The sequence below is a fragment of the Phoenix dactylifera genome, chromosome 11 (genome assembly GCF_051530095.1).
Source record: "Phoenix dactylifera cultivar Ajwa chromosome 11, Ajwa_hap1_PhDact_Kaust_v1.1, whole genome shotgun sequence".
Classification (NCBI taxonomy): domain Eukaryota; kingdom Viridiplantae; phylum Streptophyta; class Magnoliopsida; order Arecales; family Arecaceae; genus Phoenix; species Phoenix dactylifera.
This window is the reverse complement of record NC_143200.1, coordinates 15597864-15614508: the sequence shown is the minus strand read 5'-3', so window position 1 is coordinate 15614508 and position 16645 is coordinate 15597864. Positions and strand designations below refer to the sequence as shown.

Sequence of the window (16645 nt, the reverse complement as noted above, 5' to 3'; positions counted from 1 at the left end):
ATGCTTTGTTGGTGTTCGGGATTAAACTGAGGATAACCAAAAAATGCTCTTTTTCCTGCTGTCCTCATTTCTTCCAGTTGGAAAGCAGCCTAATGCTGCTGCTGTGAAGGGGAAAGAAATCAAGGCAGAAGGGTTGTCTCGGACAAGGGATGAAACTTGCAAGAGATGTCAGTGTAGGGGATGCAGCTTGCAAGAATTGCCACAAGTTCATCAGGAAGATGCCGGTGTATGGAGCATCGTAAAGCTGAAATTGGAATACATGATTTTTGATGTGGGTACATGATTTCTACTTCATCTGTTTATTCTTCAGCATGGATCTACCTGTCACTATATCTAGGAACCATTGGGTGCCAAAGCGTCCGTCTCTCCCAGGTCCTGTAATAGGTGATGTTTGTGAATGGACGGGGAATTATGTCAAGTTTTAGAAGTGGCAAATGTTAGTTCCTCCAGGCCACTTGCGTCGTCAATCGTGAGAGTGCGGCTAAGGGTAGAATGCTGATATTAAACATAGAAATCAGGCTTTTGGAAATTATTTAGTCATCGTTGGACCATCATGCAAGCCATGCATGTTCTATAATGCTTATGCTAGTACTTCCTGGTTTCAGGAGCACACAATCTTACAAAGGATGCATCTTGATTCCTAAGCTCAGCTTGTTATGCTTGTTTCTCGGCACTTGCTCGTAGGTTATAAATATCCCCTTCAATAATTCCACCAATTTGCTTCAGCTGTTCTGCTAAGGATGACTTGCTTTGCAGGTTTTTCCACATCAGGAAATCAAATTTAGCCACCATGTTGCATCGGCTGTCAACATTAGAGGGAAGCATTGCTGCAGTCTAGGCAAGATCAATAAGCATGTTATTGTGCCACCTGATGTAGTCTCCCTCCTGGATAGTATGATTCTGACCGATGCTGGTGATGTTTTCAAATTCAACTTCTCTCAAACAGGCAAGAAGAACGTAAATGCAAAGTTCTGTAGAAAAAGAGAGTTCATTCTTGTACTAGGAAGTCACATAGCAACAGAAAACCGATTGTGATTTGTATGTATTAAAGAACAAAATCTATAGCTAATGGTACTAGAGCACATAAAAGATATAGTATCAATTTCCTGGAAATTTTCCTAATATACTTACGATTTTTGCTGCTTGACAGTGATCATCGTATTCATTCCTTTCAGATTTCTTACAGAACTCAGTGGTACCAGAAGCTTGAAAGATAAAATTGCCAGTTAATTTAAGTGAACAACTTTCTTGGACTGCTCATATCTTGTTTTCAAATCCACATTCAAGTTTTCCCTCTTCACTTTGTACACCCAAACGTCAATTTATATAGTCAACAATTTTTTTCATCTTATTTGTTAAGGTTCGACAAGGGGCTCTCCTTGGTGGGATATGATGAAAATGGCTACTTAAACAATGTAACTTCTCACTCTCTGTAGGCCTGAATGAAAATTGTGAGGTATGATCCCAGGGGGGAAGTGAAATAACATAGGCCCTTAGAACAGAAAGCAGTTTTGTTTGAGAATGGACTAGATGTGTCCACCAAGTGGTTTATTTTAGTGACAAAGCACACTGACTGCTTTCTTTATAAAAAAGGGGCCTTCAACTTCCTGAACCACAAAACAAGATGAAATCTCTATCAAAATCCAACTAGCTTACATTATCGATGGGCTGCAGTTCACAGTGCATGAAGTTTCTGTTCAAGTGAAAATAGATTACTATCCACAAACAAAGGCGCTTTGTTGCCCCGTTGTTGGTCAGATCATCTGAACTTACAGGCTACATGCTGATATGAGTGCAAGAGAGAGAACCATTACCCAGGAAGTCTTGCAAACAGTTCATTCTTAGTGTTGGGTGAATGTTATGAGAATAGTCCTCTCAAAAAAGAAAGTGATGAAAATAGGGTCTTTGCAACTTTTGTAACCATGCACATGAAGATTTCAGGAGAAGAAACTTGAAGTACGTGGTTATCAAGACAGGGAAGCCTGTGAGAATACATTACCGAACATCACCATTTATTTCCATGATACCATCACTCTCATGCTTGCAAGATTAAATATCTGCAACTACAATTACCCAATAGACCATGATGAATTTTGTTGAGCAAAAGTTCATTGCTTTATAATGACCTAAGCCAATTACTCCAAACGGCAATGACTAGGAAATGCAGTTTATCTCATAACTGGAAATGAATCTGAATTGAAGTTTTAATATCATACTTACCAAGTAGACAGTGAAAAAAACTAAATATTAGTGCAATTGAAGGCAATTGACCACTACTCTGTTTGCATTTCTCAGCTCACACGTGCTCTTGATTGCATCCAAGAATGGAGGAACAGCATCATAATTAGGGATTTCCTTGAACACAGGAATATAGTTTAGGTCCGCTATGACATGGTCTCCACTGCCTTCTTGAATCTGAAATTTGCACAACAGTAAATAAAGAAACGTCATTTAAGTTTCTTGCCAAAAAATGAATTTCTGATGCTTCAAATAACAGTCTTAAAGAACTTCCTAATTAGCATGTAGAGAACCCTAATAAACCTCATATCGTGTGAATCATGGTGGATATTGTCATATTGCACTCAGCAGCAGCAACAGTAGGGCTTAAAGATTTCCGGTAGAGAAGGGCATGGATCACTTACAACAACATCAAGTCCAAAAATATTTTTCAGTCACATGGAGAATCACAGCCATTCAAATTCCTATCAGACACTCTGTTTAGCACTGTTGTATGAAAAAAAAAATTAGCTTATGGACACTCATGGATGCAGATGTCATCTTGCTTCTAAACCACATAGATTTGATATTACACTCCACTCAGTTTATGTTCCATCAGGGTGAAAATGATAGAATTGCATACAACAAAATGTAAGAGCATTTATCAAGCTACATAAATAAAAGGGAAAAAAATGGATCAGATAAGAGGACCACAACCATCTATGCTTCCTACCACGTACATGGCACTGCAGGGAACTAGTTAAAAATAATACAAAATTAATAGCCTCAAAATGATGAGAAGCACTTAAGTGAATTTCAGTTTATACTTTACAGACGCATAGAACCACTGGTTGAAATAACAACTGGATTCAGCACAACAGCATGCAAGCTGGACAAAAGAAATAAACACCCACATATTTTGCTAGTGTTGAACAAAAGAACAAAAGCACATTAAATTAATTCTGTTTTCGTGCTGACAGGAGCAATTTTCCAACAAAAATTACTGTCAAGTTATGAAAGACAAATAAATTCACTATCCTCCCGAATTCTTGATTCTACAAACTTGATTTCTCTATAGGCTCTTTGGTTGTGATATAAATGGGAGTACTATAATAATTCGTTCAGTGATAATCAGTGAAGAGGAACTGCTTTGTTGTTCACTCATTTGCATCATTGAGACGAGTTGAGTTGACATCCGTGTGTCAAAAGCTATTTAGCTGAACATATTGGGTAGAGGCCTGACAGCCATGAAAGCATCCACCATCTGAAAAAAAAAAGCAAGATTTGATTAGTCATGGAACTCAATTCTGGGTTAAATTTAAACAAGAAATGTGCATAAGAGAAAGGGAGGGCAAAAAAGTTCTTGGTACGGCAAGAAAGAGGAGATAAAAATAAGAAGACTTGACAGAGTCCATGTATGGTTCTTAACTAGATGGTGGAACAAACACCATATGAAAACTCAAGTTTCGACAAGAAGATTTGACAAAGTTAAAAGTAGAATAGACATGCTACTTAGTTCTCCTGGATGTTTTTCAGTTTTCTTTCCTTTTGAATATACATAAACTAAAAAAAAAGGTAGATTCTTTTTTTGTTTTGGTAATAGAAGATGCTTCTCCATCATCAAGAAGGCAGTTAGTGGTCATTTTTGTGAATCAAGGGGTACCGTGTGAATTGTTCAGTCTGAAAGGAAGATGACAAGAACTTTTCCGTCCCCTCCACTGTAGCCCAAAATCAAATTTTCAAAGGCCCTCTTTGGATGCATGAATGGGTTGTTCATGCATATGTACCCACAGGCGAGGGAGTTAACAAAAGGAAGAGAACATTGAACAGACAGGACAAGATGATCTTCAGCATTTTCAGAGGTGGAAGATTGCACCCTCATTATCCCTGTAAGTCAGGGATAAGTTAAAATCACCTTCTAAATCAAATTCATTATCCTAGTTTTTAGGTAGCCAGTGCCAGCAACCGCCAGCAATCTCTTCAATTTCTCCAGATATCACGGCTCCTCAACTCCAGTCATCTGGGACGTTTATGCACGAAAAGCATGTTTGTGCATCCAAACAGGGTCTAAAAGCTAGTACCAGGACTCTAGGAGGTCCCATGGAAGATCGCAAAGAATCAAAACTGATGCTGCTACTAATTCTTCTTTATGAAAAGACACTGAAGTCTTTTGAAAAGTGAACAGGTTGCAAAAAATGGTTGTAGTTAGTTGCATACCTCATCAGTAACTGCAGCCCGAGCCTTGCGATGTCGCTCAACCAACTCTGAGAGGACCTCAATAAGACGTTTCTTGACCTCGCCGGTCAGCATCCTTCCAGAACCATATTCCTGGAATATGTTCATAAAATGAACAGTGGAATTACATAAACAAAACCCAGTAGGCACCAAACTAAAGGGCAACTTGTTTATCAATAAAAAAGAAAAAGTTGACCTTAAACTGAACAAATCTAGAAAAGTTTACCTTCTTAATGTGCTCAAGTTCATCATCATCTTCAAGAAAGAAACTAAGGTATTTGACAGGAATATCCACCTGAGAAAAATCCGGAACAGGAAAGCTATTGAATTGTTAAATTGTTCAATAAGCAGACTTTGAATGCTCAGTCTAACAGATATGGGAATCTTACAATCTTATAACGTAGCTAATCAACATAAAGTGCAGCAAATGCAGTAAACACCCTCAAGGATGAAGAGAACGATAACACAGCTATGGATGCCATGACATGGACCAGACACCAAGGACTAAGCAATAAAGGACATGCACATTGTATACCAGTTCTCAAAAATAAACTTTCATGTAATAAACTCAATGAAACATAAGAGTGAACTATTGGCCTTATCCTATATTTCTCAATCACCTTCACGCATCACACCTTGAATTTGATTCCTGCCAATGGCCAAATCCTCAAAGGAATCTTGAATGCCCATTTCACGACCTCTATCCAAGGTTTTGTTCTTTTTGTTTTGGTTTTGCCTCATTTTCCAACTTCTCCAGCTTAATCCGCCAATGCCCTTGTACCACACCCAACTTTTTATGCCTGTTTGGACACTGAGCACCCATCTTCCATGCAGGTGGGTGTTGCTAGATATAGAAAGGGAAGGAAAACTAAAGCAAGAAATTCAGTGGAAGATTCCTGGGAAGCTGAAAACCACTTAAAAAAGTGGTTCTTGAAATCCCAAACTTCTTGGGTTTGCAGGAGCTTGGAGCCTTGGATTCCTTCAATCAGTCCAACTTCATCCTCCCATCTCATCTGTTAAGCCTCTCGACTCCCATGAAGATATCAAACAGGCCTTTGATTAATGTATGATCGATTAATCAATCAATCACTGCATGCAACCAAAATTTATGCACATTAATATGCACATTATAAGCACAGAGGACCATGACAAGGGAAGCTTTAAAGTCTGAACAGCTAATGCTTCAACCAAAGAGTCAGGTGAAATTAAGATTATTTATAAATAATGTTGAAAATACTAGAAACTTTCCAATGAAAATTTTGAAAAGCCTACATCAGCACTTACATCTGCTTAGTATAATTACAGTAATATGAACTACTAAAATTATGTCTCTCATGTCAAATATCTGCAAGGGCTATGAACTTGATGAGCTTAACAGACATAACAAACAAAATAGAGAAGACACCATACCTCTAGGTTGGCTCCATATTTCCTGTGGTTCTCTATAGAATCTTGGCCACCAGAGAAGGCATACCTATTCACCTTAAAAAAAAAAGGAAGAGAAAAAAGAAGAAAGTATCAGTATAGAAAATGCCATTTTGGATGGGAACATACAGAGATACCATACTTGTTTGTCCATGACATGCACGTAGGGTTAGTGAAGGATCAAGCTGGGCTAGGTCAGCCTTCAGCCTTTGCAAAGATTGACCAGGACCCAACCAGACCCATCAAAAGTTGCATCATTTAACCAATAGCCGTGAGCAAGCCAGAAGCTCCAGGCAAAACTGCCATCAATCCTCTCTATCCCAAACCAGATCAATCTAAATAATGGCTTAAATTTCTTTTTGGGTCAATAATTTTAAATACAACCCCTCATCAATTTTAATGAACAAAGCCTCATTCACTTACATAAGATTGGAAAAAGAAACTGCACCATGTGGAAATAATTATAATTGTTTCAGAATGAAAAACAAAGTAATAAGATTATAAGAATAACCAGCACATATATGCAAAAAAAAAAATCTAGGACTCAAATTCCCTCTGCCTGATCAGCTTTGCCATGTAGCTAGCACAAAAGTGAACTGATTTCATGCTGTCGGGGTTACCATGGTGTTGCGTGGAAACAGACGCAAGAATCAGATTTGGAAATGTTTGAGTATCCAACTTGGCAAGATGGAGAGAAGAGAGAGAGAGAGAGAGAGAGAGAGAGAGAGATGAAGGGCCACATTGGGGAAAAATAGCTAAACTATATATATATTTATCTTTTATATAATTATTTTTTGTTATTATATGGAAAAAGCATTTGTTTTGGTTGTTCAATATATATATATGTATGTATACTCTTGTCTAAACTCCCAAATTAGCTGTAGGATATAAGAAACACAACACTTTAGCAAATTTATTTTTAATATCAACATCCTTCACCAATCTCTAAAAAGAAGGCCTACTGCTAATGTTATTATAATGGGTCAAACTAATTGTTTTTTTTTTTTTTGGGGGGGGGGGGGGGGGGGGGGGGGGGTGGGGACGACATACTATACATTAGTTCTTTGGTAATGAATTTGATAATTCAAAAAACCAATTTCAGAACATTGAGTCTACACCACCAAAAAATGCCTTGAAATCATATATTATATGCATCAGAAGTCTTGGTCTCTACCCTATGCAGCCAAATAGAGGACTGTCACATGCCTCCTTGACTTTTAGAAGGCAAGGAATGCAGTGCTGTTAAATAACACTATAAATTAGAATGTTGGATGGTGAAAAGGGTCCTAGATCTTAACTTTAGTAACGGTAGATGGAAAATAAGGGGGGACACAAGCAAAAGAAGAGTCTGAAATGAGTATATTATTACACCAACAGAAGAGAAATTGAGGACTGAAATTCTATTGAGACAGCATTGGCAAGAAAGAACTGAGGATACCCCAATAAGGACAGTCATAAATATGTTTAAGGATAAGGAGTGAAGACCTCAGAATTCTAAGATGCAACAGTGTAGGTTGGCAATGAAGATGGTTGTAGCTCCTGGTAGAATCAAATGGCAGAGCCCATGTATTCAGGACGGCAGCTTGTTGGTTATGGTTGTAGGTAGCATGACACAATTGCATATAAATGACAAAATACTTGAAGCATTGTGTGTAATCAAGGCTAGGACCTAAAGCCTCAAAAATCAGCCATGACCCAGTTTTCTCAATTGAGATGTGGGATGTAGAAAAGCTTAGCAGATTTGCAGCAACCAAGGTCCGCCGTACCGGTGGCGGGCCGGACCGGTACAGTACCGGTCCGGTCCGGTACATACCGGCCGGTACCGCGAGCCAAAAACCACAGCGCCTCGCGTTGTGGTTCAATAAAAAAAAAAAATTGTACCGGTGCGAACCGGCCGGTTTGCACCGGTACGAGGCCGGTACGGAGCCGGTTCGCACCAGTACGAGGCCGGTACGGGCTCCGTACCGGCCGGTTCGCACAAGAAAACCGGAGATACCGGTTTTCTTGTGGTTCTGGTACCGGTCTAGGACCGGACCGGTACGTACCGGCCGGTACGGCATTCCATGGCAGCAACCATTATATGTTATTGACAAAAATGAACAGATTCAGCTCAATTCTTGATTACATTGGCATGTCATTGTCAGCATCTGCCTTATGTTCTAATGTCGAGCATGCCATTGACTGAAATATTTTAAAGAAAATGCATGAGCATACATACCTACATACACACACACACACACACACACACAAAACCTTGAAAAAATAATTATGAGGAAAAATTAGGCTGCTCAATCGAGAGAAGTGAAATGTAGAATGTACCGAAAACTCCTGCACTATATTTTTTGAACGTTGAAGTTGTCATATAGGAAAAACTTCAAGACTAAGTTTCTGTTTGATCAATTTTCAAATGCACAAAGGCAGTCAATTAATTCACTAGTGTCATACAGTCTATTTTAGTTGCTAATCAAATATCTAGTATGAGGATTCTTCATACACTAAACAGTATCCTAGTCTTAACTGATACCAATTATCTGATAAAGCATAACAGAATTGTAGGAGCTCATGTGAAATGCCATGATCAAAAAAATATATAGCAAAGAACAAATATTGATCCTAATCCTTGAACAAAGAAAAGTGAAACTTCAACTAGAGGAAAATGCCTAGTTAACATTCAGGATTAGCAATAAGAATTAACTCTTAATTTTAATAAAAATTAACACATAAGATACAGAGAAACATAAAAATGGCTGATGTGATACAGGAAGCCAACCTTATTTTTTATGTCTTTGGAGGAGTCTGTCACATATATTGCAGAATTTGGATCACTTGCTGACATCTTTCCTGTCTCCCCCTGTTCATATTGAGGTTCAGAAAATGAATAGGCATGAGTGGCTGGTTCATTGGAAACCATACATCTAAATGGCACTCACTCAAATCAGTAAACTCTTCTACAAGAAAATCACAGAGGTCGATAGATGGTGAGTGGATTGCAAACAGCATAGTCTCATTCAACATGCATAATGATTTTCATGTGCTTATATACCTAGTATTTTTATGTTTAGATGAACATGCGGAAAAAGTTATCATAGATCTCACTCCCTAGTTCCACAATCCACTCCATGTGAGCTGATAAAGGCAGATGTCATTGAGTGCCACAAAAAACTGGTTACCAGTTGTCCTGGTATATTGCTTACCTGGTTCAGCATGTAATGCACGTGGAATATTAGTAAGAGAAGTGGCACATCAAAGCATACATCTTGCTATAGTATCATGTTAAGCATCTATCTTGCAAATTTGTCATGAATCCAAGAACTTCATCCCCTGATGTGCCATTTTAATGTTTTGTTTAGATCTGAAATGATATTCACATATTTTAAGTTGTAAAATTATATTTTTAACATTGATAACCAAGAGATTTAATATCCGTCCGACAAGTAAAAAAATGGAACAAGCTACTTGCCCATGAGATGATAAGCAGTAAGACGAAACATGAAAGTTATTCTCACCACTTTATAGCAACAAATGCATTTCCTTGTCAATGCAAACTTAACCAGTTTATTTGTAGCCCCATTTCAATTTTTATGCAAGCAATATGTGGGTGGGGGTGGGGTGGGGAGTATCATTATGATAAATTTCGAGTGCTCATTTAGTTCTAATGCTGCTAGGGAAAAGGTTTCACATGATATAACACTTGCCCAACCAACAAGAAGATTTTCGGAAGGCGAGATAGAATTATGAAGGAATATACGCAGAAAAACTTATTCTACTTCGCTCTCATTTTCGCCAAGGAACTTGATACTGTTATTTCACCTACTAATAAGGGTAAAGAACTTCTTAATTATAGACCAATATACAATGAAAGGTTCAGCAGATGTGCTAGGACAGAAAATTATACCTTGATGGGGCAGCCATGGCGGGCACTAGCATACACTCCCAATCTAGTCTCCACTGTCTCATTACCACCTCAAAACAAGCCTTACATGTTAATGATATCACCACCACTCTAATTTAGAATAACCTCTGCACTTTCATATTCCTGTTCTCTAAATCTTTTAGAGATTAGACCACCAGCATCCTCCCCTAATTCCTTCTCTTCATGACAGAAATCTCCTTAGAAACTCCCACCTACTTCCAAATTTTATCAGTTTACACATCCCTCCTCAATCTGAATCACCATAACCAACTATCTTTCCTTTGAAGTCATCAATTTCCACCAAAAGCAGCAGAGCAACTTCTTTCTTCCCACCGTGTGAATATCTCAAAGTGTTACCTGCTACCTGCTACCTCATCATCACACTTCATGTCCATAGTCCTGATCACATCTTTTCCTGACCATCACTCTGGAACTAAAGGCAACCCTTTTAGATATTACTGAAAAAAAGAGAGAAAAACTAGAGGCCTAGTGAATTATAAGGTGGAGTATATAAAAAAAGGAACAAAAAGAGACCAAAAAAAGGCCAATTATCATCACAAAGCTCATAGATGTGAAGGATCATTGTAGTTTTTCGTATCTAATAAGAAGGATATAAGCATTGAATCTTTGAAAAAGAAGATAAGCAGATGTACAGTCAAATCCTCACTTGACTATTGTCAAAAATCTTAACCAAAATATGGCACCATTTTCAATGATTATGGACAAAACTTGTATGTAAATATATGCATCCATTCAACCTTTCAGACTCTGTGCATACATATAATATGTTCCTTCTTCCTAAATTCAGGTGTCATCCATGCATCAATAATGCTCCTGAAAAAAATGTTGACCCTTAACACAGACATGCACTTCTTGCTTCGGAAAAAAAAAAAGAAATGACATGAATTAAAACCTGGAAGCAGTAATATATCACACTCTCTAGTTGTTTACATTGTCATCTTGGTGAACTTTAACCAGCAGCAATTTTTATGGATAATTTGAAAGACTGAGCATGACAAGAATTTTGGAGCAATTTGAAGATAGTCTGGGCGTGCAAATGCCATATGAAAAAGCTTGGGGGAAAAGACTTAGAATTGCACCAACTGGACTTCTAACGAAGAGAAATACATAGTCAAAACAATGATAGTTTATTGTGCCGACACAAGGCTCAATCAATGAAAGGAAAATTAAATTACTGCAAAAAATAGTGGAAATATAGAATGATGAAATGATAGGGCCTACTTGTTTCAACTGGAAGAGAGAGTGCTATCCTCTTTGTTTTAGGAGTCCATCCAAGCCTACTAGGGTTATGACTGAAACAAAATAGAAATTGTACATATTGATTTAACTTGGTAAGCCATGAAAGTATATCTACATGATGTTCAAAAATAAAGAAGAAAATGTGTTATACAGTTAAATCTTTGGTCAGGGAACCAGTGCTATTTATAGCTGATGGATTTCATGAAAGATTATTTGGTGCAATCCAGATGTCGCTTCTCAATGATGGATTCTGAGTTCTCTTTCTTTATCCTTACTGTTATCCCTCATCAGCTTGCAAACCTAAAACTGTCTTGGTTTACGCTAGGGTAGTTGGACAATAAGAGCATTATTTTGCAACTACAATACATCCATAACATTTGACAGATGACAGTGGGTGCTAATCTTTTTTCTGAATTGAACAAAACATACAGTTTCAGATAGAGAGAAAAACCAAACATGAATTTACCTTTCTATTAAAGACTACGATAGTACAGCATGTAACTTTTGTGCAAATCCAATTGTAAATGCATTTCACTTAAGTACCTGAAGAGCAGGGAAGAATGACGATTCAATTAAAGCCGGTTTTTGGTATCCTATCCTGGGAGCAACATCTCGTGTCATTCTGAAATAAGGATCCTGGAATGAAGGGAGAAACAAAGTGGGGTTGGGATACTGATCAGAAACAGTTATATATATTATATCATAGTATACCAGGGAAATGGTCGTGAAATATAACATTTTAAGGAAAAAAGGATTATGGAGCAAGAAAATAATTAAAGATCAGGTAAAAGTACAAGTAAAATCAAATAACCAGAAAGCAAAGAAAGGAACTTATTGATCACCTACTAGGATAGGCAAAACAAGACACATGAAAAAGAACGAAAAAAGAGCATAAGACATCATATCAACCTCTTATATAATACAATCTGAAGTGAATAAACAATTCATCTATTTGCTTATTATAAAAAATTCATCTCTAATTTTCAAAGATCTTTGACAGAAATTTCATGAGATTATAGTGACTAAAAGAATACCTCGTTATTTGTATCATCAATAACATTATAAGGTAAACAATAATTTCTTAGTGGCGATAATAGCCATTATATACAAACAAAAGTATGCAAATACCAACAATAAGACTATGCTCGCATATCCTTAGATACACAGGTGCATGTAGTGAGTTCCATATTGACACCAAAAAACACACATCACCCCCTCTCAGACACAGTGAACAAAGTAGAATTTGCCGAAGAACTGAACAGCCTCATATGTCAGACAACTGCAATGTGACTGGTTATTGTAGATAGAAAAGCGAAAGCTTATTAATAAGTGATGACCAACAAAGCAGGAATCTAACTAATATTACATATGCTCTCTCTGTGAATAATAAAAATAGTTGCAAAATAAATTGAATTGCATTGCGTGTATGCTAGGATTTGCCAGCTGCCGATGATCTCTAAAATGTGTTGTTAGACAGACCCAACTTTAGAGCCAGAAGAAAGATTAGAAGCTAGTACCAATCAGTGGAAATACTAATAAACAGCATTAATGCAAGAATCAATATACAGATGAATTTGATTGAAGAAGGCTGAAAGTGACTGATGATTTCAATTAACAAATCAAAAAATGCTTTGAAAAAGTGCAAACCGGTTGGACCATGGAGCATTAACAAACCACCTCACAAGCCAAATTATAAATATACGATGGGCGAACTGATGGAGCATTTTATAGTTCCTACAACAGCGACCTGAACTTTTCAGGACCAAATGGAGGTCCTAAATGGTGAGTTGAATAGAATTTCACCCAAAGTAAGCTGAACCGGTACCGTGCCCTATACCGATCGACTACCAGTTCGGCACAATACCAGTACGCCATTTTTTTTATTTTTTCAAAAAAATTTAAGATTTAATGAAAAGTAATTAATTTTTTTTGAATATTTTAAGTTAATTTGATCTTTCTTGATGTCTTTTTGATATTTTTATCATCCGGTGCATCTTAAATGATACTTTTTGACGTGTTGGAGTGATTTTACTATGGTATTGCTATGAAATAATGCTATCTTGGGGAGGCAAAAATTTCACAAATCTGTGTCATTGCATTTGCTACCCCCAACTATATCTTTTGCGTGAGTGGAGTCAAGATTCCGAACTAAAGATGATTATAGATCTTCGAGTAAGTAGTTAACTGGCGACAAAAAATATAGTAGTATAAAACCAAAATAATGATGATCTTTAGAAATTAGAGCATTAGGTCGAAATCAAAATGTAAAGAAAAAAGTCAGCAATCCTAACTCAGCAATCCTAACTTCACATGCCAGAAGAAGCAATATGAAATATTCTAAAATCAATTAGTAAAATACAAAACCTATAATGATACAATTAATTATATGTATTTAAAGTACAACATCCATATCAACATCTAAATTCTCATCGAATGGCGATGTCTCTCATAGATATCGAAATTATTAGTATAATCAGATGACACATCAATCTATCCCTCTAACCATGTGGCGTTGTAGTCATGTACGCTCATCTTATAAAGTAAGCACTATAGGTTATAACTAATCTCGGATCTCTCATTGAAGCTCTATCTCTACGTGTCCTCTGACTGATAATACGGCTGTGGAGGGGCCCATCCGAATATACTGATAGCAAAATCCGATCCTTAAGGTGCTTCGAGTTGCTTAGGATAGTAGCTACTGGAAGACAATGCCTCAGACACACCATATCCATATCTGTATAGATCATAGGCTGTCTATAGCTGCAAGTAATATAATTCAGCATATGACTCAAAATCTGATACGTCCATGAATTCTACTCCATATGCAAGGTCATCTGCAGTTGCATCGTATCCTTCTAAACGACCTCGAGAAATTCATCTCTCGCAACAATCATATCCTCGCATGCTTTACCAGCTCGTGCACTGTGGTCTCTATCCTGTATGGTATGTATAAACTGAAACACATCGTTGAATCAAATACTGATGACCCAAAGATTGATTCATAGATTGATTTTGATGATCACAAAACCTTGAAGTATAGATACTAATGTTTATGTTGCAAGGAGAAAGATATTTATTTTGCAAGGAACATAGCAAGTTGGAAGAACACAAGAAGGCCTCCAAAGCTCTCAAGTTGGAAGAAAGCTACAATTTATTGGCCCAAGTTTAAAGTTCAAAGGATTCAAATTGGAGGAGTAAAATCAAAAGAAAAATTCAAAAGAACAGTCTTCGAGTCGACTCCAGTGGAATTCGAGTCGACTCCGGAGAAGTATGAGTCGACTCCGGAGAAGTATGAGTCGACTCCTAGGAGTCACAGGCAGAAAAGTCAGAGAGCAGTTTTCGGGTCTGAGATTCGAGTCGACTCCCGCATTGCACGAGTCGACTCCGAGACTCCGCGACCATCAACAGACAGAAAACCAAGTTACTGCCTCTGAGATTCGAGTCGACTCCCAGACAGCTCGAGTCGACTCCAAGGCAGCGCTACACCAAGATGGCAGAAGGCTGTGTTTCGCAAACTGAGAGCCGAGTCGACTCCAAGGAAGTTCGAGTCGACTCCAAGACTGGACAAGCCAAAAGACAAAGGATCGGGAGTTCGGGCTCTGAGATTCGAGTCGACTCCCAGGACAGTCGAGTCGACTCGAGAGGACAAAATTCAAAATTGGATCCACGGACTTCAGTGGATGAGCCGACTCCGAAATTGCCAAGTCAGCTCCAGAAGTTGGCGAGTCGACTCCAGGTTAAGACGAGTCGACTCCCAGTCAAGGCATGCACTTTAATTCAAATTTGGAACAGTGGCCGAGTCGTCTCCAGTAAAGCACGAGCCGACTCCTGCAACAGGCGAGTCGACTCCTGATCGCGCGAGTCGACTCCAATCCCAACGGTAATATTGTCAGGAAGTGCAGACTGTGTCCAACGGCTCTATTTTTGTCTCTAACGGCTAATTCTTGTTTCCACGCCATCTAAAGCTATAAAAACAAGAAGAGAGCTAGGGGAGAACGTATGGAAGTGGGAGAGAACTTTTAGGGAAGAGATTCCAAACAGATTACAAGGGAAATCTCCCAAAAGCACAAAAGGGCCATTCAAAGTGAAATAGAGGGAAGAAGAGCATCCAAGTGAATCCCAAAGCTTCCTCTCCATCCGTGTGCTGCCTCAGTGATCCTCCACTTCGTGCCAAATCAGAAGAGGGTCAAGTAAAGAAGAAGTCGAGCTCCTTCATCTTCCAAACTCGTTTGAGGACTTCACTTTACTCTATTTGCTTATAGTGTTATATTTGCTTGTTTAAGAAGCTTTGATTTATCTTAAACTTTGTTATAATATCTTGTAACTTGATTCAATCACGGGATTGAATCAAGGGGTAAAGGTTTGTTGGTGAGCCAAAGGGAAAACCAACGGTGTAAGGTTTGTTGGTGAGCCAAAGGGAAAACCAACGGGGTTTAGGTTTGTTGGTGAGCCGAGGGTAAAACCAACGTGTAAGGGTTTGATTGTGAGCCCGGGAAAACAATCGGAGTGGTTCTAGTCGGTGAGCCTGGGAAAACCGACCGAGTTCGTTGTGCGCTCGTAAAACAACAAGTTGGGTTGTGAGCTTGTAAAACAACCGGCTGTAATCGGTAGGATTATAGTGAAATTCCCAAGAGGTCTTGGGGAGTGGATGTAGGTGCTGGGGTGCACCGAACCACTATATGTCCTTTGTGTTTGTAATGCCTCTAGTTATTGTCTAACTAACACACTTACTTACTTAGATAAATTGCTTGCTTAATTCTTATCCGCACATCCTTTAGTTGCAAGCATATTTAATCAAGTCGAAGTCTATACATCAAACCCTTGCTAAGTTTAACTTTCACTGTGCATCTATACAACTTAGCATAGTTAATCAAAAAGTTTTAGAAGTAGCATAAAAGTTTTGAAAGACCCAATTCACCCCCCCTCTTGGGTTGTATCTACTGGGCAACAAGTGGTATCAGAGCAGGTGCTCAAATATTATTTGTAGTCTTAACCGACTAGAGCCAAAGATCATGACAACTCAAATAGATAGTTTTCTAGGAGAAGGACAATCAATTGATACACCTCCACTGTTTAATGGTATAAACTACCCACATTGGAAAATACGCATGCGCATTTTCATTCAATCACAAAACTATTATCTATGGAAAATCATAATAAATGACCTTCACACACTCTCTCATATTAATGAGAAGGACTTAGCACAATTAAATGCTAATGCTATGAACATATTATATTGTGCTATTCAAGAAACAAAGTTTAATGAAATTTCTGCATGCTTATCTGCTAAGGAGATCTGGGATACTTTAGAAAATATTTATGATAAATCTCAGATTAGCTCTCATATGCTTCAATTATATACTAACAATGAGACTGCAGAAAAGGGTGATGAATCTCCCTCAGTCGAGTCGACTCCAAGAAGCTCAGAGTCGACTCCCAAGTTAGTCGAGTCGACTCCAATAAGGTCCGAGTCGACTCCGAGGCAAATCAGCTTCCTAAAGACAAAGAAGAAGAGGAAGCAAGAAGAAAGGAAGAAAGAGGTAAAGCGCAAGAAAGCCTTGACCAAGAGAAAGTCAGACAAGGAATTGAAAGTTA

At 38.2% G+C, this 16645-nt stretch overlaps 1 protein-coding gene across 2 annotated transcripts in view; it reads right to left on the bottom strand.

Moving 5' to 3' along the window:
• Positions 1-2977: 2977 nt before the first annotated feature.
• Positions 2978-16645, bottom strand: part of LOC103695975 (tryptophan--tRNA ligase, cytoplasmic) — a 38426-nt gene continuing 24758 nt past the window's right edge. The window contains exons 7-13 of one of the 2 annotated variants that reach the window (XR_015971174.1): positions 11594-11686; positions 8648-8728; positions 5863-5934; positions 5073-5541; positions 4679-4747; positions 4435-4545; positions 3146-3481 (exon numbers count right to left, since the gene is read on the bottom strand). Coding sequence is in view for 1 of the 2 variants with exons in the window: in XM_008777436.4 (XP_008775658.2) it covers positions 3431-3481; positions 4435-4545; positions 4679-4747; positions 5863-5934; positions 8648-8728; positions 11594-11686 (477 nt within the window). In the remaining variant the exon portion in view is untranslated. Of the gene's footprint in view, positions 3482-4434; positions 4546-4678; positions 4748-5072; positions 5542-5862; positions 5935-8647; positions 8729-11593; positions 11687-16645 lie in introns of both variants that reach the window. The other variant, XM_008777436.4, reaches the window with a different exon arrangement.